At 37.3% G+C, this 27,228-nt stretch overlaps 1 protein-coding gene across 6 annotated transcripts in view; it reads left to right on the top strand.

The window, feature by feature from the left end:
• Positions 1-26,819, top strand: part of LEF1 (lymphoid enhancer binding factor 1) — a 102,739-nt gene extending 75,920 nt beyond the window's left edge. For 3 of the 6 annotated variants that reach the window (XM_087935955.1, XM_026698235.2, XM_026698233.2), the window contains 5 exons: positions 600-762; positions 7,651-7,758; positions 10,255-10,303; positions 11,511-11,551; positions 25,687-26,819. In XM_087935955.1, the coding sequence (XP_087792081.1) occupies positions 600-762; positions 7,651-7,758; positions 10,255-10,303; positions 11,511-11,545 (355 nt within the window). In that variant the 3' untranslated portion in view covers positions 11,546-11,551; positions 25,687-26,819. The remainder of the gene's footprint in view (positions 1-599; positions 763-7,650; positions 7,759-10,254; positions 10,304-11,510; positions 11,552-25,686) is intronic. The other 3 variants (XM_087935957.1, XM_087935956.1, XM_026698232.2) reach the window with 1 other exon arrangement.
• Positions 26,820-27,228: the final 409 nt, after the last annotated feature.

Genomic DNA, 27,228 nt, shown 5'->3' with positions numbered 1-27,228 from the left:
CTGCCTTTCTATTTTATGACAAGGATATATGGATATTATTTTTCTAAAGGGGGTAGCTTATTACTGCTCCTTCTTCAGATATTTCCTAAACACATTTTATAACATTTAAATAGGATGGATGGAAGCAGTCTCATTTATGTTTAAAGTGTTGGGTCTTGTTCTAATTCTCATATTACAGGAAATTCTACTTCCCAACACCTCTGTTTGTTGATTCTTGCATTGTTAATTATTAGATTATCCACAAGTTACTCTTAAACAGCCCTGTACTGCTATAAGTGTGCATACCATAATAGCTATAGAAATTCAAGTACATCTAGAAATATTTGTGTGTGCCACTGTTAAGGAGCTCTGAGACTTCTTAACAAATAACAGAGGGAAATACTTCTAGATAAGAATGAGAGGTTATTTTTTGTGTGTGCTGTCTTCTTTCTTTTTCTTTATGCCTGAAACACTGAACTGACCTAGGAAATATTGCCCTTTAGAAATAAGGAGATATCTGTGGATCACCTGAAATGCAGTAGAAAATATCCCTTAAAAATGAGCATGGTATCAATTGTATTCTTCTTTCCATATGTTCTCTTTCCTCCTGTTCCCTTTAGGAAGCCTCAGCATGAACAGAGGAAAGAACAAGAGCCCAAAAGACCTCACATTAAAAAACCTCTGAACGCTTTCATGTTATACATGAAAGAGATGAGAGCGAATGTTGTAGCAGAATGTACTTTGAAAGAAAGCGCGGCCATCAACCAGATTCTCGGCAGAAGGGTATGAAAAAACATGTTTTTGCATATATACATATTGTGTGTTCAGTCTCTTTAACTCAGAGAATTCCCAAAGCAAAGCTGGCTGGGGAATTCTGGGAGTTGAAGTCCACCAGGCTTAAAGTGGCCAAGGTTGGAGACCTCTGGTCTATAGTATTTAACGCACCCACTGTGTTCCATTAGCCTTCGCTTGGCCTTCTCTAGAGTTGTTGGGTTGAGATTCAGTTCCAATTATCCTGATTATTGCATTACACCTCATCGAGAGATGTCTCCGTTATTTATTCACAAATTGACTACAGCTAGTCCATCACTTACAACCACAATTAAGCCCAACATTTCCATTGCTAAGCGAGGCAGTTGTTAAGTGAGTTGGGCCTCATTTTACAAACTTTTTTTTGCCATTCTTGCTAAGGGAATCCCTGCAGCTGTTAAGTGAATCATGCAGTCATTAAGCAAATCTGGTTTCCTCCATTGACTTTGCTTGTTGGAAGACAGGAGTGAAGGTTACAAATGGTGATCACCTGACCCAGGTGTGCTGCCCCATTCTCTCTCTCTCTCTCTCTCTCTCTCTCTCTCTCTCTCTCTCTCTCTCTCACACACACACACACACACACACACACACAGAGTGAATGAGAAGTCTTTATTCAAACCTCCAGTAGTTCTCAGGTAGCCAACACAAAAAGAAGGTTTAGTCATCAAGTCTGGCAGGACTTGGGAAGCACAAGAGTTCCTGGCCAGAAGCAGTCCACTAAAGATGATACACAGTCCAGAGAGCCAGTCAAAGTTTCAAACACACAGGAAGCAGGAATATGGGTCAAGGGAAACAGGCACATTGTTCCAGCAAAGCCCATCTCTTTGCATGGGATTAAAAAGGTAATGCTGTCCATCACACTGAGCGAGGCTGCCTCCTCATGAGTAATCTGGCCAATCTGGCCTGTTGCTGCTTCGCCCTGCAAATCCTTGGATGTGGGGGTGGTGTGGACTCCACCCCTCATACTTGCTGACTGCAGGCAGCTGCTCCTGTTCTTCTCCTGAAGCCTCCAAGCTAACCTGCTGTAGCTGAGGGTCTCTCTGCCTATTGTCCAACTCGTCGTTCCTCCTGTGGTTACTCTATCGAGCTGGAGCTCTCCACTCTATGATCTGTGTCTTGATGCCCCCTTGCTCTCACTTCCCCAGATGTGCCAAGGCCCAGCTCTTCCCCCTGCTCCTCCTCTGAATTTGCATCCAGAGAGGAGGCCAGAGGTGCATTCGTGCCAGCCAGGGACAATGCAACGCTCATAAATATAGATATAAGACAGGGGCCTTCAAACTTGACAGCTTCAAGACTTGTTGACTTCAACTCCCAGAATTCCTCCTCCAGTCATGTTAGCTCAGAAATTCTGGGAGTTAAAATCCACAAGTCTTAAACTTGCCAAATTTGAAAACCCTTGATATAAGATAAGATAGGATAGGATAATAAGATAGATAAGCGGTAAGGCAAAGATAAGGCAAGGCAAGACAACTGTTATTATCATATTTTTCTGTGAACACATTGCCACACATTAAAAATGAGATATATTCCAGTTGCCAAGTACCCAATTTGTTCACCTGACCATGGGAATGGTGAAACTATCTTAAGTGTGTAAAAGGGTCATAGGTCACTTTTTTCAGGGCTTTTATAACTTTGGTGATTAAATGAATGGTTGTAAGTTGAGGACTTCAGACAACTTAAACTCCAAAATTCATTGTCATCAATAATGATTCTTTTCCCCTGGGCTGCCATATGTATTTAATTTATCTCAGTCCCTGTACTCTTTATTCTTGTTTCTACAACCAGGAGTCATCTGGGAAAAGGAACTCTTGCCTGATTTCTTTGCTTGCAAGAGCTTGATGGTTTCATGAAATAAGTCAATAGCAAACAGCATCTCCGTGCCTCTGTGGTGTAACGTTGCTGGAACAGATAAGCTAGATTGTGTTGTACAACAAATTAAATAGCTTATTTTCAAAATTGGCCTGAAAACCTGTATTTCACAATGAGATTAGGCTGCCTTTTCCTGTGGGGAGTGACGTATAGATACAGTAGGCAATTCTCAACCCCCACACCACATACTTAATATTCTACTTTACTCAACTTTGGCCGGGAAACAAAATAATCAATTTCAATCATATTAAATATTATTACATTTTTATAAAAATATATATGTACCAAAAGTAGCAGAATTTTTTTTTAAGTTTGACTCTTATGCTTTTTATCTTTTAACTTGATCTGTGCTTGCCAAGCACATAAACCCTTTGCTTATAAAACTAATCTTGGCATTAGAGTAATTAGGAGCCTCTTTGCTATGAATACTATAATGTTTATTGCTTGGTCCCATCAAAGCATGTGTTATGCGTTTGATTATTATATTACCTAAACATGTCATATGATTAGAAATTCTTACTTATTTCCCTAAATACTGAAGCTCTTGTTTATATTTTGATAAATTTCTTCATTACTTAGGATACCTTTTTGTCTCCTACATCCTCTATAGCAGGGGTGTCAAACTCATGGCCGGTGGACCAGATGAGTCACGCACTGGCCACACCAATCCCCAATTTAGCAAAGGGGGGGAAAGTCACGATACGTCACATGACGACAACATGATACCGCATATTTGATACCCCTGCTCTATAGTATAGTATAGTATAGTATAGTATAGTATAGTATAGTATAGTATAGTATAGTATAGTATAGTATAGTATAGTAAATTTATAGGTTAATACTTATAAACTATCAAGATAAACTGAGAGAGGAATTTTTCTGGATGGGCTTTGGGGTTATGAATCTAGATATTATACTTTGATTTGAGGTAGTCTACAGACCTGATTGGTTAGTGGGTAATATGCCACAAGGATATTTTCCAATTCTTTTTTCACCATGTGCTCTTCTGCCTCCTTAACATTCCACATATTTTCAGCAAGTGGCTGGACTTGTCTCAGATAGATAGGATCGGACTTGGTTAATATTTGGTTGGAGTGCTATAGGGAATTTTTCCAGTAAGTTATGCTGGAATTTTTTTTAATGACCTGGTAGAACAGATTTACAAAGAAAGCCATTTCAACATTATTGCCAAGAAAACTACTGGGTGTCCGGAATTGAATTCTACTGGAAGGAGACTTTAAAATTAAAATTAGTTTTGCCACATTGTCCCCATTTTATGCCTATCATGTTATGGTGTTTTGTTTTGTTTTTTGAGCCAACACCATTTTAGCAAGTATCAAAAGTGAAACATTTTAAACATACACTTCAAGGAAGAATATTAAAGAGTTCTCATTCAGGCTACTTCTGCATAAATTATGGTCTTATCAATGGCCTGTACGCTGACCTTATCTTTTGAATACCCGGCAATCCCAGAGAAGTCTTGACTTTACAGTTATTTCTATCTGAGTTGAGTTGGCTCTGAGCATCTGTAGATTTGGCTATTGGCATAATAGTGCAAATATCATTTTTCTAATATTTGCACTGATCTGTTAAAAGCATAGTTTGTACATAGTAGCAGATGGCAAACAACTGAAATTGCATTGTAGTGAAAGGAGAAATAGCATTGTGGGACTCTAGCCAAAGCTTCAGTGAAGCCTCTCTCTGGGGTTATTTCACAAAAGAATAGGACAGGATGTTTCATTTTGTTTTAAAGGATTGAAATTCTTAAAGGCTCATTCCTTCTCTAAATAATATATTTCAAACTAACTGATTGCACTATGAATTCAGTTGTACACATGTTTAGTATTGCCCATTAGAGAACAGTAAAGAACTGATTTAAAAAATCTAGGTGATGCTACTTATTAAATTTTAAATGTTATAATATTATACATATCCCTGCTTTGCTGCTATATAAGCTTACAGAATAAAACAAGATGCAACCTATAAAGTAAAATCAATAATATCAAAATGTTGGGTTGCCTAAAATGTGACTGAATGGCAGATAATTCAGAATATTATGATTTGGTTATGTGTCTAAAAGATAAGATTTCTCCCCCCAAACCCCCCAAACTTCCATTGCTAATATTTTTAAACAGCTCTGCTTCCTCGATAATGCAGTGTGTCTTTGGCACTTCATCTCTCTTCTTGGCTCCCTCCCATGTTTCCTGCTGCCTAGCTCTTGGAAACTGCAGGCTTCTACCCTAATTTCCTGCTGTGAAACAGCTGATGGGCAGCTGCAGCGATTGGATCAGGCTGCTGCTTGAAGGGCGAAGACTGCTGTGGTTCAGGGAAGGTTGTGTATATGTGCAATAGAAGAGCAGCTCACTTGTTCTAAAAAAAATGCCTCAGGTTCAGTATTTTTGGAATGTTAAACTACAAGGTTTGATTTTTAAACAATGTAAGTACTAAGCTCAACAATAAGAAGTGGTGCTTTAAAGGGCCTTCATTAGGAACTAGGCAGAAAACAGCCTGTAGCTGAAATATCCACATGATTGGAAAAGTGACCCAAAACACCCCAAGGTGGAAGATTTTGATTAGCCTTCGAAAGTACATTCTGTTGTTGCTAAGCTGTTCCTCAGAAATCATTCAGTGAGCATGCTTCAGGACTGCATGGTTATAAAAAAGCAGACTAATGCATGGGTTGGTTGACTTGAACATTTTAATTGTTGATTACTATTACTGATTCTTACTCAAAATGCATTTCTTCAATATTTCATTGCTATGACTAATTAATCTGTGAAAAGCAGTTAGGAAAAGCACTAGCACTAGAATTTATATACCGCTTCATAGTGCCTCACAGCCCCCTCTAAGAGGTTTACAATAATCTGGGTCCTCATTTTACTGACCTCGGAAGGATAGAAGGTTGAGTCACCCTTGAGCCCGTGAGAATTGAATTGCCGAACTGCAGGCAGCCAGCAGTCAGCAGAAGTAGTCTGCAGTACTGCACTCTAACCACTGTGCCACTCTGAGTCAGGAAAGGGTCTTTCTTCCCATATAGTTGATTCCTATGGCATCATCTCCATGATCCTAAATATTGAAATTGCTTTTATTTACTTATTAGATTTATATAGTTGCTCATTTCATGACTCTAGGTGGCATAGAACATGAAAATAAAACAACCCAAAGATTAAAAAAAAACCAATATTTTTATAAAAAATTACAAACATTTAAAATACACAAAACTATAAGGCATGGAAAGAAGTAAACCTATCAACCTTACTAGTGGAGCCATCTTAAAATGTCCTCTGTTCTCTGGGATCCTTGAGGGACTTCTGAAACATTAAAAGAAAGGAAACATTAAAAGAAAGGAACGAACCTGAGTTGGAGAGAATATGGCAGGCACCACAGCAGAGAAAGCTCGTCTTCTGGGACCTATCACCCAATGTAGGCAACAACATACCTTCTTTGCCAGAACTAACGGGATGGACTGTGATATAATTGGGAAAGATGGTTGCTAAGATAAGCCAGTCCTATGCCATGAAGGGTTTTCAACCAGCACCTTGAATTGGAGGTGGAAGCAAACTGGCAGCCAATGCAACTCACAGAACAGGATGTCTATTGAGATTCTCAGTCATCCAGGTCATGGTTGTCCCAAAGGTGCTTTTTTCAAGAGGCAACAGGTCTTTCTGGTTTTTCTTTGAAGATGTTTCACTTCTCATCCAAGAAGCTACTTCAGTTCTGGTTCTTCAGCTTCTTCAGAGCTGAAGAAGCTTCTTGGATGAGCAGCAAAAGTCTTCAAATAAAAACCAGAAAGTCCAGTTGCCTCTTGAAAAAAGCACCTTTGGGTCACAAAACAGAAATTCTGATGACACATACAATTGCCCCTGTGGCTTCATTCTGCACCAGTTGAAACTTCCAGATCCTCTTCAAGAGCAGCCCCATACTGAACATATTACAGTAGTCCAATCTGGAAGTGACTTGAGATATGAGTGTCTCTGGGCAGAGCTTCCCAGTCCAGGAATGGGTGCAACTGACATACAACATGAAGTTGTGCAAAAGTCTTAAGTGTTGCCTACTGTTCAAGCAGGAGTCTAAGCCTGGAAGGACCCCCATAGTGTGCACCATATCAGTCTGGAGCAGTATGACCCCCATCCAAACATGACATAGTCCTAGAAGCAACAGGCTCCCAAACCTAAAGCTGCTCAAAGTTGCAAGGATTCAGCTGCAACCCCTCCAGACCTTGCAGCCTCCAGGCCCTGAGATAAGATATTCATAGCATTGCTTAATTCATCAGCAGAAGAGATATATCGTTGGGTATCATCATCTTCATTCATTGTCACGTGAACGCCATATTTATTCAAAGTTTCCAGCAATGTTTTTACCCTAACATCAGACCCACTGCCTGGCCTTTCCTCTTCTGTGTTTTACAGTTTTGTTTTGGATTTGTTTCTGTGGCTTCAGACTATCATTCCTTAGCTGTCTCTCTTGTTGCACTATCCACCCCATCTGCTGCCCCTCCACCGCAAATGTCGTCAGATGTGCTTCAATATTTAACTCCATACATTCCAGCTGTCCCTGTCATACTGAATAAACAGACTTTCAGGTCAAGAAATAGAGACACATGCAAAGGATGAGTTATTATATTACCCCTAAATAATTTTTCACAACCTGCCCTGCCGATTATTGGCAAAGAGCGCTTCAACTTTTGGCTGCCTGATCAAAGGTCATCAGAGTATAGAAAAGGCAGCAGAAGCAGGAAAACATACATGCTCTCCTTCCGTTCCCATGTTTTCTCAAAGGCCTTCCACACGAAATGTCAAAAATAACATATTTAAAAACTCAAAAACTCCTCTGCCTGACATCAGTTGTGCACATTGTGCAAGTTTCTTATGTTGCTATTGGGAACATGCAAGCATTCTGGAGTTGTGTTTTTCCACGCACCGGACTACCTTGGAATTCATATCCATAGATATCTGCACCTGTAGCTTATTCTTTTTTTCACTTCACTTGCAGTGGCATGCCTTGTCGCGTGAAGAACAAGCAAAATATTATGAACTCGCTCGGAAAGAAAGGCAGCTACACATGCAACTTTATCCTGGCTGGTCAGCAAGAGACAACTATGTAAGCTTTGTATTTACGTTTTCTCAATCTTGCTGTAACGAAGACACAGCAATCTGAATGTGCGCATGGAACAAAAGGCTCATTGCATTCAGTGGTGGGATTCAAATTGTTTTACCACTGGTTCAGTCGGTGTGCTTTGCATGTGTACGCGCACCTTGAGTGCATGCATAGCAAATGTGTGCTTCGCGTGTGCAGAGGCTTTCCTACTGGGCTTCTCCTGCACTCCTCCTGTGTCTTCAACAGCTGTGAGCAGCAATCCGCTGTGCCACACGATACAGCTGAACTTCAAAAGCAGGAAATAAAGGTCCGTATAGAGCCCACGTGGGCGGGCCCAGCAACTGATCGTCGGAGCGAATCGGTTTGCTTCCAGATGATCTTTGGAACTACCGGTTCAGCTGAACCAGGCCAAACCAGTGGAATCCCACTCCTGATTGTATTTGGCATTTTGTTCAGCCTGAGGTCCATACATTTTTCTCTTCTCTCTTTTTAGGACCATTTTTACATGTACAAATGGATTCCAAGTGTTCTTGTTTGGGGGTTTTTTTTTGGTCCAGCTTTATGCCTACCTGAAAAATATACCCAAATGGCAATTTGGTATTAGAAAATTGTTTTGCCTATCTTGGCACAGGGATTTATGTCCTGAAACTGATAACTGTTTTGACATAGGCTTATCCTATGGTTAATAAATACACATGATAATGATTGTCATTTGAATGATGTCCTACTGGAATTATCTTGGAATTTATCTTGGCCATGTGCAATTTGTGTCCTAAAGCAAACAAAACGTGTGTATTGAGTTGAGCAGCAATCCTTTTGGCTGCGGGATATCTGTTATTGTTAAAAAGAAAAGCTTCAGTTAGCAGCACTTTTTTTTTTTTTCAAATTGTGAGTTTTCCCCTCTAAGATGTCCCCCCCCCCAAAAAAAGATGTCCCATTCTAACAATATTTCATTACAATTAAACAATATGTCTTCCACTAACTTTGTAAATACTTCTTTAAGAAAAATCCATACTTCCAATAGCCAGAGACTTATTTATCTGAGAGTTAGTTAAGGCAGGGCCTTGATGACTCTTAAATAAACAATTCAAAGAAGAGCCTAATCCCAGCCATAGTTCTGACTTTGAAAATATAGTCTCTCACACATTCATTAAGATTTCAATCGATAGTGGGATATATCCTTAATCTCATGTGCCTAGTTAATGCCAGATAAATAGACTTACTGCCTTAGTCGAATTCCATAAAAGAGCCAATGAGCTTCAGAGCACAGTGAATCATCTCTGCCTAGTACCTACATTCATTTAACAAAGCAGTTTATGTGTCAGTCCATTTTGTAAACCTTATTCAGTTTTAATGAATTATGCTAAGATGCAAAGAAAAAGAAAGGATAACAGCCTATCCAGCTATTGGAAATTAAGAGCATTAGTAGATATTTTGATTCTTAGCATGGGAATTGTAAATTCCTTTAAGACTTCACAGCAATACTTTTAGCAGCTTCTCAAATTAGACTCTAGTTAGCCAACAGTAACTACTCTATATATTCAGTTTGATTACTTTTTTATTTCCTTAAATGTTCATGATGCACACATTGTTCTAATTCTATGTCTCACAAATAACTTGTGAAGGAAGTTTTCTTTAGTGAAATGTCATATTGTAATTTTTAATGAATTATTCCCCCCACCCCTTCAGTTTAAATACTGGTTATGAATGAAGAATAAAACTGGACCTACTGTGCAAAACTTAATTAGCAGAGGAATTTTGAGGTTATGGTGAAGCTTACTGGGATTGCCATATATGAGGAAAAGCCCATGTTTATTCCAGGAGGCTGATACAGATGTTGCAATCCAGCATTTCTTGTAACACAAAGTTAAATAAATAGTACAGCTATTCTGCAATTCCCAGCAAGCAAGTTCTTTTCCTGTCTCATATTTCTGGATCATTAAAGAAGCTTTTCCTAGAATTTCTGTCACAGTGATCCTCCATTGAAGGTAATGTCTACTGCACCTGAAAAAGGATTTGCAAGTAACTTGTGGTGAGATTGATGTGAACTCTATGATTGCCTGCCTCTTGTCAATCTGACAAGAGTAGAATGGCGGAAGTTAATGTAAACAAAAATAGCTTGTCTATAATAAAATATAGGCAAAATTTAACATGTGTCCTTGAGAATTATAGAAACAGAAATGCGACATAGAATATTTTAGGATTGCTTATATAGAAATAGCACTTAGACTTATATATCACTTCATAATGCACTACAGCCCTTTCTAAGCAGTTTACAGTATCAGCATATTGCCCCCAATAGTTTGGGTCCTCATTTTACTGACCTCAGAAGGATGGAAGGCTGAGTCAAGTGGAATTCAGAATCTAACTCCTGGGGTGAGCAGTAAGTTAATCTGCAGTACTGCATTCTACCACTGTGCCACCACAACTCTGAACAATCTCTTTTCGTGTTATTTATTTCCTTTTCGTAAATAAAGATTTTCCCCCTACTTTTTAAAGGGAAAGAAGAAAAAGAGGAAGAGAGAGAAGCTACAGGAGTCAACATCAGGTATATTTGTGGGTAGATATTCATGTTAAACATTAGCTGTGTTTTAAAGACCAAGCACATTGCTTCATGATTTCAATTTCTCTCCATAAAGGGCAATACATATTCTAATAATTCTTTTTGATGCCACCTCTACGGCCTTGCCCTCATGCACCCAAGCTAAGAGTTTTAGTCTCATTAGAAAGGGATAACTTGGAATGAAGCTTTCTTTCAGCAATTGGATAAGAAATTAATTTTCATTCTTTTGGTTGTCAGTAAAGGCTCAAAGATTGGAAATAGCACCATTAGGTTTAAATTAACATAATTCTCTAACTTCTGTGCCAAAGTTATATCAATAAAGAGGGTAGAGAACAGCTTTCAACAGGTCAGCTTGTATTTGCAACTTTCTGATGCATCAATGGTCTACTGAAGACTGTGCATGAGAAATTACTAAAAGACTGTCCATGTATGATTTATTAGTGCAAAACTAACCCTATCAACTTGTACTGTATATCTGAACAAAATGAAGAAGGATTGACAAAAAGTCAGCTGGCTTTTATTCTTTGGTACCAATGCTTAGATTCAGGAAACATTACCTGAGAAGCTATTTTTGGTTCCCCATGCCATAAATTTCACTTTAGCTCCATCAATCCACTACTGACTTCCAGAAGTGTGAAGAATATTTTCTTTTGGGGGCTGCTGTTAAGGGCTGTTAAGCAGAGGTTTTAAATCAACTTATTTCTTCATTGGAGAAAAGTCAGTTGGAGCAGCTTACGAGCCTTGTAAATAAATCAGTAAATCTCATGGATAAATTATGAATTAGTTAATTCAGAAAGCTAAACAAAGTCAGACCTGTAAAATATTTGGATAGAAGAATAACTGGGGTAGTAGATTGGGAATTAAAAAAGAAAACCTTCCCAGAAGATGCCACAGCAAACTACTTCCATATTGTTGTCAAGAAAACTGCAGAATCAAGCATCATTCAAATGAGATTTTATATTGACATACAGTACATTAAAAAAAAGAAAAGAAATGGTTTAAAAATCTTTTTGCTAAAAGCATCAGTGAGGTTCTCTCTTTTTAAAATAAAAATAAAAATGGCTGGTATAAGAACCATAAAAAGCAGAGGAAATCAATCAGCAATGCATATTCTAGCATAAGACCTTTTATTTGGGGTATGCAAAAAAATTATTCAGTGAAATTTGTTTACAAAAAAAACAATCTTCTACAGGTACCGCCCCACGAATGACAGCTGCCTACATCTGAAGCATGGTAAGAATTCTACTAAAAGACTTTTTATATATATATACTTCAAAAGATTTCATAAAGATTTCCTACATTTAATATCTGAAAAAAATCAAGAAATTATAGCACATGCAAATTTAATGTGCTACCCTCAAATGAATGTTCTTATGATCAATGGTTTTTATACCGGCTGTGTATTTTAGAGCCAATTCTTTTTATTATTTAATTATGTCATGCAAACTAACTATACCTCACTGACTAGCTGCAAGTCTGATGATTTTAATAAGCAGTTAAACCATTTTGACTGGCATCATACTAGAAAAATCTTCATTAGAAACTAGTTAAACCAAATTGATTTGTTTTCATCACTATTTTATAATCTTGACTGGCATTTATATTTCAAAATACTTATACATTGTAAGTGTACCTCATATAAGTTTTGTGTGTTTGTGTCATTTCATTTGTATGTTTGTGTTGCAGTATTTATGAATGCTAGAAAAACACTTCAATATTTCAATATGAGTTTAATTCTTCCAACATTATGCCAAGGATTGTGGATAGTGAAGATTCCAGGAAACTTGGGCAGTTCAAATAGATATAAGAGTTTATTGCATGCTTATACTCTGTACAAGAATCTGAACTACTAATGGTTTAAGCAAATTGGCGGTAGATAAGAGTCAATGGAATTGAAGGTGGGCTGGACTTAGATCTCTTGTGGGCATGAAAGGACTCAAGACTGATGACACATTTGAAACCTCCCTCCCTTATTTTAAAATATGCCCAGTACTGGACAAATCTTCAAGATATTATTATACAACGTACAATTACCAAAGCATCCTAGACCTATGCATTTGGTTTCTTTTTTCTAAGGAAATAATTGTCCATTAAGTTTCCATTGGTTTCCATTAGGTTTCCTGTATTCATTTCTTAAAGATCAAGATTCTTTTCCATTTTGTTTTTGCCTTCTAGTATATTTTTATCCCATCCAATTTTGTGTCATACACAAACCCGATAAGCATTCCCTCTTCTTCATCTAAGACATTAATAAAAAATTTGAAGTGTACAAGACTAGAGACTAAACCTTATGATATCCACTCAATACTTCATCCAGTTTGATGAGAAATTTTAAGTACAATTTTTGAGCAAACTATATATCCACTTAATTACCATACCCTCCAGCTTATACTTAACAAGCTTGCTAATCAGAATGTCATGGAGCACTTTATCAAATGTTTTGCTGCAATCAAGATACATTAACTCTACCATATTTCCACAATTTATTACAGAAGCTAATAAAAAATATGAGATAAAGTTAGTCTGGGAAGATTTGGCCTTGAGAAATGTATGTGACTTTTGGCAATTACCATATTGTTTTCAAGGTGCTATAAAGTGATCCTTTTATTATTTGGCCTACAGTCATCCCTGTTGTTGATGTCAGAGTGATTATTCTGTAGTTCTCTGGATCCTCCTTCAAAGATACAGGCAGGGTTTTGCTCCATCAGCCTTCTGGCACTTCTTCCATTCTCCAGGATTTATTAAACATGAACAAGTTCATCTTCCCATACTTTAACAAAAGCAATAGTACTCACCCCTATATAGTGCTTCACAGTGCTTTACAGCCCTCTCTAAGCTGTTCATAGTGTCAGCATATTTCTCTCAACAATCTGGGCCCTCATTTTACCGACTGTGGAAGGATGGAAGGCTGAGTCAGCCATGAGCCAGTGAGACAAACTGCCAAATTGCAGGCAGCCAGCAGTTAGCAGAAGTAGCCTGCAGTACTGCACTCTAACCACTGAGCCACCATGGCATTCTCCAACCAAATGCCAACTTGGCACATTTTAAACCTTTGCTTTCCAAATACAGACACAGCCCAAATTATTGGTTTACCTCTAGTTTTTTTTCAAAAGAATCCCAATGTACTATTTTTAGGAACCGTGGTGATGCAGTGGTTAGAATGCAGTACGGTAGGCTACTTCTGCTGACTGCTGTCTGGCTGCAAATTGGCAGTTCAAATCTCACCAGGCTCAAGGTTGACTCAGCCTTCCATCCTTCCGAGGTGGGTAAAATGAGGACCCAAATTGTTGGGGACAATATGCTGACTCTAAACAGAGGGCTGTAAAAGCACTGTGAAGTAGTATACAAGTCTTAAGTGCTATTGCTAAGTACTAACTATCTTTTCCCCCAAGATTTTTCCCCACCAGAGAATTATACTACCTTTATTAAAATCCACTTTCTAAAACACAAGATGTGAAAAATATTCAACAAACTATGTAGCTTTTTTAAATGTTTAAAATCAAGAACTCCACCATTACGTAATCACTTTCTACCAATATTCCTGTTAACCTCCACTTTTTATAAGTCGTCTTCTCTTATACTCTTTTTCCATTTCCTAGAGCTGCCCATTTCCTTGCATGAAAAATATCTAAATGCCATGAAGTCTGCAAATCTTGTGGGGTAAATTGTATGCAAAGTAGAGACAAGTTAATTAGACTAATTTTTATAATCCTTTGCACAGAATTTGGGTAACTTGGCACTCTGTATGTTATCACTTGCTACAAGCAGAAAAATAAAAAAAGACCAAGAAGTTCACATTCTTTTAAAATAGGTCTGTAGGACACATCCAGCAAAACATTAGCAGAAGATGTCTTAGGTCAGGGCCAGGCAGATTTTAGGCTTTAAAGATCTTTAAATATCTTGTAAACATAGTCTCATCCCATAACATTGCTTTCAGTTCTAAAATGGGAGCTTTCACCTATGTCCTTCCCAAATATTTTGCCCAAGCCTACTTGACCTGCAAAATCTAATTTAGGAAGATAAAATGGCTTCGTTTTGCTGATATCTGTGACCATATATGTCTACATAAAAATAATACAATAAATAAACCAATTTGATTTTGGGGATCTGTGCAGAATATATGTGCAGACCATGTCCTTTGGTGTTTGGGCCTTTTAGCTATTGTTGTCTTTCCCCATCCTTGATATTAAAAGCAAGATAAAACTGTGGAATGTAAATACATGAACAGGCTACAGATTCTTCTTACTCCACAACATTAGCATGCAAATGGCAGGAGAATCGAGATAAGTAAAAGGGTGCATCAAATAATACACGAATAATCTGCAACCAGAAGAAGAGATAATTGTTAGTTTTGACCAAACTACAGTGAAATCTTTCCCCAATTTCACAGGTAGTGTAAATTTTCCTTATGATTTATAACATGTATAAATTGCCTGATGATGTATAATGTAAATCCTTGCTATGCTGTCCTCTTCAGTTCAATGGACATTTCTGGTTAAGAAAATAGAGTAAAGCAAGATGAGATTTCACTGTATTCTTAGTGTTAAAAGCTTCTTTGGGCATTTTACTTCAGGGGTTAAATTAAAATTAGCTGATTAACAGGATTTAGGCCAAGTAGGGAAACATTTTCTGTTGCATTCAAGAGAAAATCTCCTTCTAACCAGGCATTATTTTGTGTGAAAATCCCACCAGTTATTTCAAGATCTGCTTGTCATTTCTTGAATGTATCCGGTTTACTACTGTGGCAAGCAAGATGCTGCATTGTGAAGCATTTACATTTAATTTAATTTCAAACTGGTCTTTTTATTTAAGGATGGCCGTGCTGTTAACCCCAAATTCAAATATGATTGAACTATATGTGTGTTAAGCTGAAGGTATGCAGTGTGAGTTACATCTCCTCCCCCGCGCTTTGAAACTTTGATTAAACATAAAATAAAGGAATAGAAATTGAAGATATACTGAAATGTAGAAATACTTAATTTGTAAGGCTATGCCTCTCTCATAGTGCAAAGAGACTATGACAGTGCATCAAGTTTGGTCTAGTGCTTAAGGTAGCAGGCTAGAAAGTGGGAGACCATGAATTCAAGTCCTGCCTTGGCCATGAAAGCTATCTGGGTGATCTTGAGCCAATCACTCTCTCTCTCTCTCTCTGCCCAACTCACCTCACAGGGTTGTTGTTGTGTGGAAAATAAGGGGAGGTAGGTATGTGGGATATATTTGCTGCCTTGAGTTATTTGTAAAAATAACTCAATAAATAAAAATAATAAAGGGATATAAAGAAATAAAATAAAAAAAGAAGCTGGTTTGCCAAATGTCAGGGTAGTAATTGGTTCCTTTGAATCCAGAGACTATGAGCACACCAGTGAATAAAGAATCTTTAAACTTTGTTATTAATTCAAGCAAACAGATGTAAGAAGCATAACACAAAAAGCATAGATATCAAGCAAAAGGATACTCAAATTTCCTATAAGCTCTCAGGAGCTTCTTAATAATGACAGTGGAGAATAGCCCAAGGGCAACCAATTTTCACAGTACTTGGTGCTAGTTTCCCACATACATCAACCCCAAGGTTGTTTGGGAAGGGAAAAAAGCACCTTTGAGATATGACCTGGATGACTGAGATTCTCCATAGACAAAAACGTTAAGGATTTTGTCGAAACCACCGGGCATCATGACTTCATGGCTATGCTATAGTCATGAGGCTGTAAGAGCTGTCTGTCTTTGGAGGTTGTCAGTCATCCAGGTCATAGTTGTCCCAAAAGTGCTTTTTCAAGAGGCAACTGGACTATCTGGTTAGATCTTGACTAGGTGACCTGACCTTGACTAGGTGCTGACCTTATCTAGGTGTTGCATGATTCTGGGATAGGAACCAAAAGTCTAGAGATTTTCACAGGTGAGCAGCTATGTGAAGATCCTCCTTTATTCAGCAAGCAAAAATGAAGAATATGCAGATTAGTTCAGAATGAGCTCTAATCTTTTCTTGATATATGAAGGATAAATCAAAATATGTCACTAAACTCAAAACTGCCACTACACAAATATCCCATTATAACTAAAGGAGATGAATACTTGCACTTGGTGTTTCCCTTGCCAACAGCTGAGATATTGAGTACAGCACTTTTCCAAATGTTTCTCTCTTCGCTTTTATTGTACACTTGATCCATATTTAATGGTCATTCTTGTTCCTTCTGTGCTGTTTTTTTTAACTCATTATAGAGAACCCATCCATATAGCTAATTAGGAGAGGTTAACTTCCTCCATAAAAAAGAAAAAGAAATAATCAGCTAAGGATAGTTGATGAACTATTCAGATAGTGTATTACATAATATGTAATACAGACACGTGGAACTTATATAGGGAAAAGATAAATCACAGTGATAAATCAAAAATTCTCCCAGGTTACAAAGGAATATATGGTGAGACCAAGAGGTATGGGAGGCAATCATCATTGGATCCTTTTGGTATGGTAGCAGGGAATTTAATTGCCACTGAGCCATACAAATCTGCTATACTTTTATTATTTTATTTTGTTTGCACAAGTTGAGATTTGTACTTTTGTAATAATTTTTAATAAGAAAGCATTACGTAACGGCAAGAATTTATTTAAATTTAAGATGGAATTTAGAACCCCAAAGCATAAAATGATGCATTCAACATAACGTACTTGTTAAAAGCTGAAACCATTTTTTACCTCCTTTTTAGAAACCACAAGGAAATTGGTTTTGTTTCTTTAGAACAAGTTGTGGAAATGTCAGTAAGCATAAAAGGAGTAGACTCTCGATGAGATGGGCAGCACATAAATCAAATGAATAACTGCATAAGTTGTTTCCAGTAATTTATACTAAAATTACTGCTTTTTTTTCAAGCATCCCAAAGTCAGGTCTACTGAATTTCGTTAACTGAAAAACTAAATGGAATACCCTGCTGTTATGAGTCAACACTAGGTTTAAACTTGTTCATGTTTATTTAATGAAGAAAGTAACATCTCAAGAAGATGATGCTATTATATTATTTAATATATTAGATTGTAAAGTAGGTTGTAACCCTGCAAATAGCCTGGTTTTTCTTGTTTGTCTATAGTTGAGTGACATCTGCTGGAGGAATTGAGGAAATGAACTTGGGTTTAGAATCTTTTTTTTTTTTTTTCTGGTTCAATTTTTGCCACCCAAACAAACATTCCTATTATAAAAGCTTTACTAACAATATCAATTCTTTCCTAAGCTGGTGCTTTCCAAATATGCTGGAGGAAAGTTGTGAGATTTCAAATTGTGGATATATTATTCAGTATTGTCGACCTTGTAGGTTCGGACACATGTTGTCCATGCTGAAGTTGCACCAAAAATGGACTGCAGGATCCAATATGAGTTGGTCACTGGAATACATAGAAAAAGAAGTTTTCTGGCTTCTGGTTTGAGCTTCTTCGGTGTCAGACTGAAATCTGCGATTGTGCGCAGTTTCTATCTGTGCTCGCCGCTGGAGCGCCTCAAGCTGGCTGGTTTCAGGGCTAAGCCACCCCATAGAGGTGGTGAAGAGGAGGGAGACTGCCAGCAGGGTCGAGGAGAGTCGCATCTCTCCTCCCCAGCTGGCCATTACTCCCTTTCCTGAAGGTGGTTGCAGCGGTGGTCAGAAATGGCCACCTCAAAGAAAAACTCGATGGGAAAAGAATGTGCAGGAGGAAGATAAGAAGAGAGTTTTGGCTGACCGGGTCGAACTGAAAAAGCAACAATATAAGATACCCTGGAATTTGAATTATAAAGAACAACATTGTTCCCAAAGAAGACTTTGAAGAGGCGAATGAGAGAGGGAAGGGAAAGGATTTGGTTTTTTTTTTTCTTTTCTTCCCTACATTGACAACTAAGAGATTTAAGCAAGAAACTGGCAAAAATCCACTTTGACAGGTATTTAAGCTGAAAATAAAATGTCAAAGGGATAATAAAGATTTCTGGATTCTCAAAAACTTTTAAAAGAAGGAAAAAAACAAAAGGGTGGGATCAGGAAAAATGGAGGAGACCGCCTGGAACTGAAAGGAATTAACAGTGAAACTTTAACAAGATTCCTAAAAGATACATTTTAACTGAAACTTTGTAAGAAGATAAGAGAACCCCAGGAAGAGAAAGTGGAAAAAAGAAGCAAGAAGAAACAGCTTTGGATTATTTGGATTACTTGGTGATTTTTGGATTTTTGGCTATCGGATCTAAAGGACTAAAAATTAATCAGGTGGTTGTTTTTAAAGTTTTAAAAATGGTATCACTCTTGGAAGAATTGAGAATGGAACTTAAAAAACAGAAAGATGCACAAGAAGGAAGAGGTTCTTTTGGCTTCATATTTCAATTTTTAGAAATGGAGATCCTGAACTATGAGAAACAACAAGAAATGCCTGTAGAACAAGAAGGGCGGTAACAAGAAGAAGCCATCTTCAATGACCAAGCATTTCTATGTGGGGAAAAGAAAAGAAAGGGGGGAAAGAGAGTGAAAAATTTAAGATTTGAAAAAACAACCCCCCAAAAGAATAGTTTGAAAAGTAATTACAACATTAGAAAGAAACAGAAGAGAGGATTACAGAAGAGAGAATCAGAATTAGAGAGGGGGGGGTCAAAAGGGGAAGGGAGAAGAAGAGGGGGAAGAGGGAAAGGAAAAGAAATGATAAAGGACAGAAACAGGACATAGAGAAATAGGGAAAACGTATAAGGATTAAGAGTATAAGCCTATTTAGAAGACACAGAGATAATGGGTGAAAACTTAATTGAAAGGGGGGTTCTGCAAGGGTACATAAGATAGTATTGTTATATTAGAAATAGAAATAAACTTTGAAAATATGAAACAAGTGTGATTAAAATGATAGATAAAATACTCGTTGGAATGGAATGTTTAATAAATAAATGAAATAAAGAGAATGAGAGAATGAAATTAGGAAAGGAGGGGAACATTTTAATTATTATAAATGTGTTATAAAAATTTAAGTGAAGAGGAATATGAAAGAAACATGAAAAAATTATGGAAATATTATAAATGTTCCTAGAATTATGATACCCTATTGAAAAGAAATGTCAAAGATGTCAAAGATTATAACTAACATTATAGAGCTGAACTGGAATAGAATAAGTATTTTATTTATTATTGTTATATATATATATATTCTCTTTAAGAACTCAGTGCGTATTTTAAGAATGTACCAAGCAGAATTCGGCTGGAAGTTATATGTTATATTGAATGTTATAATTGTAAAGGGATAAATTGAAGTTTAAATAAGAGTTGAATGGATAAAAATTAAAAGATACAAAGGTGTCATACTCCAATTACTAACTACAGGGAAAATTTTTGTTTAATGAGAAAAGAAAATATGAAATTGAAACAGGACAGACGAAAGTATAAATATAATGACTAGAAAGATAGTGAAACTTAGAATATGTGTGTGTGTGTGTGTGTGTGTGTATGAATTTAGAAAGAAATGAGATAATTAAAAGTAAGATTGAGAAAACTAAGGGAAGGGAAAAATTATTGAGAAAATGTTAAAATAGTAATAAGATATGGAATAGAACACAAAGATGAATACGAAATTGAATTTGTGTCTGTATGGAGAAGTGATAACCCAGGACCATGCTATTCCCAAAAAAGGAAATTTTACTTGTATTATGTTTTGTGAAAACCCAAATAAAATTTTTATTAAAAAAGAAAAAGAAATTTTCTGAGGGCTCTAGCATGAGTCCAAAAACTAGGAAGACTAAATATCTGATCCCAGTGATAAGACTCTGATTGGATCCTGCAACATTATTCTGGAACATGTATAGTTGCTAGTTGCCTTCATTTGTGCAAAAATGGACTGTTAATGATTCTATACTTCGGGGGAGGGGCGGGGGGGGAATGGAATCTACAGTTGGAACAAAATGCTGTAGCCATAGTTGATGGATGCTTGGACCATTTGCCTTCCATAGCTGTGACAGATTGCAGACTTCTGAAAGACTATTATGACATTGGGTGAATTACACATTCATTTTCCAGCATGGACTGTTGTGGCCTTCTAGATGTTATACAACTCCCAGTATTACTTACATCAGCCAAAGTAGTCAGGGCGATGTGGAGATTAAATGTACCAATTAACTGGAGGGACATGGGTTTTTAAATTGTCAGGAATATTGCCTTCAGGATTGTTATCAATTGAAATAATTTTCCCATTGCTACTCTCCTTATTGGCGCTTGGATGCTGCTTCAAAAAGCAACTTCTATACAACTTTTGAATCTGTTTAATTTTAAAAAGGAGGGGGAGTCTATCAGACTAATGTAATGGCGCTATATAATTTAGCTCCATTATTAACATAAAAAGGAAATGAAAGTTCCACCTCTCTCAAAATTACCGTGAAAAAAATATGATGGTATCAGTAAAACTTTTGATTTGTGGCCCAGTCCATATTTCAAGAGAATTGTCAGGAGTGAAGGATCAGGATCATGCTCAGAGGATTTATTGCTCAAGCCACTACACAAAAATCTAGTCAACTAACATACAAATACCAAATCGGCATCTGATTAGGGTTAACAGAGTTCAAGAGGGATTGGACTCGAACCATTTCTGGGAGCATAACAACTATAGGCTGATGACTCACTTAACTCCATCCTCCAGTTCTGCCTACTCTTCTACTTGAACACTGATACAATACACAAGTAGAGGGGAAGGCTAAGAACCTCCTTAGGGGAGCACACAAGTAAGCAAGATGGAACAGGCTATGCCTCTGAATAAAGTAAATGTTAGAACTGCCAAAAGATCAAAATATTTTACTTGAATTATTTGCGCCTTAATGAATTTGCTACATTGCATATTAACGTAGATTTTTTTCTGAGACGTTATTTCAATAAACACTGATTACTTGTTATCACAAGAAAAAAGTACAATATATAGCAGCACATCATTAATTATAATAGCCCAAGGTTTATCATTAAATTGCTGCTCCATCTAATTACAATTGCCCCTGCAAGGTTAACATTAAATTGATTTATTTTTAGGTTACTCCCAGGTAACAGGGCTTTATTGTGCAGGCAACACTACAGTCACAGAATTATACTTGGGGCGCAGATGGTATGGTTTTTGTTACCTTCCTGTGTTTTTCCACATTTTTTTCTCTCCTCTCTTCTTTTTTGCCATTGAAAATTTATTATGGAGGCAAAAAATTTAAAATTTCATGCGTCTTCCTTATGAAAACAGTCCAGAGCTTGAAATTTAAGACCAAATAAAAGGATTTATTTCATTTATTTATTGCAATAAATTTATTTGTTACATCTAATAAATGTACTGCATTTATTAGATGCATACTGCTATATATTGCTAAATTATTATGCTGACCTTAGATTTTTGAGTTCAGTTTTAAAGTTCTCAAAGGAAACCAATGAAAAATACTGTAGCTTAGAAATTCATGGCAAAAGAAAAAAAAATATTGGAAACTGACAATCTAACATAACTTAGATACTGGGTTTTTTGGAAATAATTTTTGCAAGTTATTTTGCAATATAGATCCTGTGAGGAATTATCTGTAAGATAAATTTAGAACACAAGCAGATTTGAAAGTAGGATTTTATATTAACCATACATTGTATTAAGTACTTATTGAGTACACTGTAATTATTTCATGATAAAGAGAGCTGTAAAGCAAATTGCTGGAGGAAATGTTGGAACCCAAGAGTCAAATGAATGATCATTTTCTCAGGTGGTTTAAATCATGAGATCCTGGCATGAGAGAGACTGGTTTTGATTCACTTTCCTGTCCCTTTTAGCTTGAGGTCATCCATTAAAAGTTATCCTTAGTGTGTATATTTATTTGCAAATAAATCCAACCAAAATAACTTTTTTAAAAAAGATTCTTTTGTGTCAAATATATTTTTGCTTGCTCTAGCCCTTTTCAAATTGTACAGTATAGAAAAGGACAAAACCTTATTGGGAGTTTCTTGGGAGGTGAAGGGAGATTAAAATCCAGCCTCTGATCTCTGCATGCCACAAGTCTTCAATTATGCACTCTTCTTGCTGCCAAAATTTCACTGTTATCTTTCAACTGTGGAGTATTAAAAAAGAAAAGAAAAACACCCAACAACTGAGGGAACAGTTCCTTACTTCTCTGCTCCAGTCACAGAACTGCATTGCAGTGCAAATGGCAGAGACCGCAGATCTAGTTTTGTGGCTGAGGCTCAAAGCTTCACATATGCTAAAATGTGACTCAGAGCGCTTTGCTTTGAAGCCTAACCACAGCCAGGGAGCTGTAATTGCTGTCTTTGATTACACCGACTTCACTTGCGGGTTAGGCTTTGCTTGGACTTGCCTGGGTTGGCCAAACTTCAGCTGCAGCCCTCCAGTGGAGCCTTAGATGTGGGAAGTCTTCCGTCTCTGTAGCACATACCTGTGGTGTCTTGAAAGGAATCCTGGTGTGACCTGTTTCGTATCTGCTAGGAAACTCCATTATGTTCCTTTAAGGCTCCAATCAGTTTATCGGTAGGAAACAGAAGGATCTCCAATCGTTGTTTTTTTAACTAGTATTTACTGGAGGCAATGTTGTTGCTGCTGTAATTTTTATTGGGTGAAGGACTTCAATTCACGGACGTAAGCAAGACCACTCTGTAGGCTGCAGAATTTACGTTTAAAGAAGTAAAAAAGCAGAGACGTACATTAAAAGTTGGTGGTACCCTCTTATAAAAGTTAGCACTCACATTTTCAGATGTATGAAAATGGGATCCATTAGGAATAATGGTAAAATAATCCCATTTCTGAAAAGGGCAGGCTAGAGAAAGACTGGACCTTATTTTAATCTCCCTGCTTCAAAGAAAGGCTTCTGGGAAGAGAAAGGGTGTGGGGACGGGAACCCATCTCAACAGAAGAGCATTTCATTTCCTACAGCAAGGAATAATTTCTCAGCTCTAACGGAGAATTGCTTGTGCCGTGAACTGCTGGCTTGGTGCCTGAAGGCTATTCCTCAACAGGAAACAGAATGTTTTAATGTAAGACTGAAAGGAAAACCTTCCCAGGAAGAGCAACCTGGACCAAACCTTTGAAAATCTGGGATGAAAAGGCCTAAAATAAATATAAATCTGCAGGGTGCTCTCTTTCCAGTGGTTTCTTTGCTTTTTGGCTTGGCCTCTTCTCTGTCCTCCTTGAAAAAGAAAGTCCTTCATAGTTCCCTTTGATCCCCTTCTCTTCTTGGGCATTTTTTTAAAAAAGAAACTGATGAGGCTTTTTAAAATAGTTATAATTTTATGATGAAATTACAATTAGGCGAGTCAGATCCACACCACTGCAGTTGAATGGGTAGTTTTCTTCCCCCGAGGATACTGGGGCTCTGCTTTTTCAAAGGTTAGGAAGATTTAATGTGAAGAAATAGTAAAATAAAATAAAACCTCTGCAAAATAACCTCCTTGCATTGGTCATATGTTTATATTCATTCACGGTGGTGAATGTGCACAAGGTAAATGGAACTGCAACCTTAAAAACATGATTAGGTTAGCGTTTGTGTCCCTGAACAGTTATTTTCCTGATATATTTATAGTAATGTGCTTCTCCACTTCCTTATCTGGAAAGCATTTAGTAGAGTAAAAATGTAATGTGAATGGATGCAGTAAACACATTCATGTTAACTCTGTAATATATGATATCCTAAAACTAAAGTGTTAGGTTTGGACACAAATTTGAAAGATCAGCTAAGTGACAGTATCTAAATTACTTGGCTAAGTACTCTAGCTTTTATGTAACTAAATTACTTATAATCCTATTTATGTAAAAACATCTGGCTATCCATTCTGGCAAAAGCATGATAGTACCTTGATATATCATTGGAGCCTTTCATTGGGAATATCATCCATCATAAATGTTTTAATTCGGATTCCTGCATTGGGTAGATAGTTGCATTTGATAGCCAAAAATTATCCCTTCTAACTGTTCAGTGATTTGAAATGTTTTCCTAGCAAATGTGTCCAAATTCAGGGATTCTGGTGATCTGCATTTGGATCACGAACTAGAATTTACATCATTATTATTTCTTAGGAGGGACTATGTTATGAGTTTTTCTTTTAAAGATTACATTTATTTAGAATTCAGTAGAGTGTGATATTTGTTCATAAAGTTTATAGAGGTTTACTTTTGAACCAACATTGTCTTCTATTGTTAAACATCTGTATATTGTTAACGTTAAGCATTATATACAATGTATATTTGCTTTGGGATCTAGAGTTCCTAACACTTTTGTTTAGATCTTTGTATATCAGATTGAATTCTGATTTGTTCCATATAGAGGAAGTTGTCATTGGACAGTATCTGGATGCAGCTTTCTCATCTTTTGTATAAAGCAGAGTAACTGCCTGGCCAATGTAACCAATGGTCAGGCAAGCTGACAGTTGCAGCCCAAAATGTAAGAAAGGAATGAGGTTGCTCTTTCCCAGCCTTCCTCATGTTGGATTCCCTTCAGATGCATGGATTTCAACTCTTCGAATTTCTAAGCCGGCATGATAATATTTAGGTTTAAGGCAGTGGTCACCACTGGTCCATGAACTATTTTGGTGGTTCACAGAAACATTATTTGCATTTTTTCTATTGCACTAAATCAGGGATCCTCAAACTATGCACCCTGGGCCAGATACATACAGTGAACATTTGTGTTGCTGCAGAGTCTCCACCTTTGGGGTCTTTTTGTGGGGGTCAGAAATTCTGACTTAGGGTCTGCTTCAGTCTCCCGGTGCAGGGCTTTGGGCAAAGGCTGGAGGGAAGTGCCGGTGGTGGCAAAGAGCTGGAGAGCCTTGTTCCAGTGGTATTGCATCATGGCCAGGAACTGGCTGACCATCTCAGCCCACTGAGCCTCCAGGTGCTGGTACCTGGCCTTGCACTCCCGCAGATCTTCCCTCTGCTTGAAAGCCTATGTAGAGGTCAGCGAGGCACCCCTTGATGTGACATTGAGTTGGTCACGACCACCTAGTCACATGACCACCTAGCCACGCCCACCCAGCTGGTCATTAGGCAGATATTAGTGGTCCATGGGATTTAAAATTATGAATTTAGTGGTCCCTGAGGTCTGAAAGGTTGGTGACCCCTGGTTTAAGGTAGTGGTCCTTATCCTTTCCTGCTCTGCGGATTGGCAGCAGTGGTGCAGGTAGCAGGGAGAGGATGGTTTTGTGTGCGTGCCCACCTCCTGTGCAAATGGAGCTTCGTGTGCTCATCTGTTCCTTGTGTGGCCCAGTTCCCAATGGGTTGCGGACTGATATCAGGCTGCAGGCCAGAGGTTGGGGACCCTGGTCTAAGGTATCACCTCCATAGTAATTGATGATGATAATTATACCGAGGAATAATACATAGTAAAGTACCTTGATGTACAATTCTAAAAAATGTTTACTGTATTTGTTCTCTGCAGGTGGGAAGCGACACACGTTCTCAACCTGCAAGATGAAGGCAGCGACATCAGGGCCTCTTCTTGAAATGGAAGCTTGTTAAAATCTCCATAGATGTCCTTCATGTAAACAGGCATATAAGGAGTATGTCTAAGGGTGTCAAGTTTTATCCTGGTGTCCCTGCTAAAGACATTGAACCATAAAGACAATCACTGCCACGTCCCTTCACCCTCACAGAATTCCGAGCCCAACTCAAAAAAGAAGAGCCAAGAGTAGCATTTCAGATCTTCCCTTTTTATCTCCACTCCGCCTTACACACCTCCATTTGTATCTTCTATGTTGTCAGTGCTGAGTCAGCAACAAAATAGTTCAGCTGTATTCATTTTGCTTTAGTCAAAAGAATGCTAGAAAGCAGCAGCAGCAGTGTTGGCTTTCATCTTGGCCGTTCATATCGAAGGAACCAAAACATAATTTCTTGAGGAAGACATTATCCGGTTTATTTAATGGTGCAAGAGGATGAATCTTGGTTTTCAGATTCTAAAAATATAAACTTGAATGCTTCTATATTTTAGTTATTGCCTTGGTGTACATTTTTATTGACTTTTGAGGTTTTTAAAGAAGCATTGAAATATCCCCGCCCTGACATTTTCTTTTTTCTAATAAATAAAAGGTTTTTAAATAATAGTAGATTTCTTTTTCCTGTTGGAGAAGAACAAAGCATTTGGAGGATAAAGTCTTTTTGTTTTGAATTAACTATTTGTAACAGATGAAATCATTGTATATGTACACGAAACATGTGATCCACTTCATCTCTTTATATGTGTAAAAGGAACATCCCTTATTGGATCTGATTTCAGTAAAAACTCCTCTCATATCTGAATTTCCTTGGGTTTTTTTTTAAAGCCCAGCACTTGGATTATTATTACTTCGAATGTTCTGTATTTGTATCTGTTTCTGTTAGCCTGTTTAGTGGGATTTTATGCCAGTTGTTGAAATGAACATTGATGTACCCAAGTTTTTTTTTTTAGTTTAAGGCCTAGCCTTTGCCAAAAAAAAAAGGACAACCAATATATATTTTGTCATTCCAATTTGAGTTAATGTGCTGAGCATTTTTGTTGTTTTCATGTTTTTTTAAAAATAAAGCTTTGTAATAAAACTACAAAATACGTATTTTGGGGGCTTGGTTAAAGTTAAGTTTGGTTCACCTTGTTTCATGTGGCAGCTTCAGTGGAACCAGATGAAGATAATTTGGTGGTGCGTCTACTCTTTGAAAATATGTATATCCACATAGCAGGAAAAACAAAACAAAATCCAAAGCTTTTATAGATGAAAATTATCCTGTTCCTCAACTGAAAGGAGCCCCCATGTCTGCTTATATGAGAAATAGATACAACTAAGGAAAAAATGGTGGAAGATTTAGAGCAAAACAACTCGGACACTACACTTAATAATTCTTTTTTTTTTTTAATTCCAGGCAGTCTCCTCCCTTCCAGATCTTGCCCTTTTATTCTTTTTCTCTCCTTTCCTGTTTTCAAAAGCTTTTAATTATCTAGAAATCTTTATTA

Source organism: Pseudonaja textilis, chromosome 6 (genome assembly GCF_049901715.1).
Source record: "Pseudonaja textilis isolate UNSWEBS1 chromosome 6, rPseTex1.2, whole genome shotgun sequence".
Classification (NCBI taxonomy): Eukaryota; Metazoa; Chordata; class Lepidosauria; order Squamata; family Elapidae; genus Pseudonaja; species Pseudonaja textilis.
The sequence above is the reverse complement of the archived record's forward strand: the minus strand, read 5'-3'. Positions and strand labels throughout refer to the sequence as shown.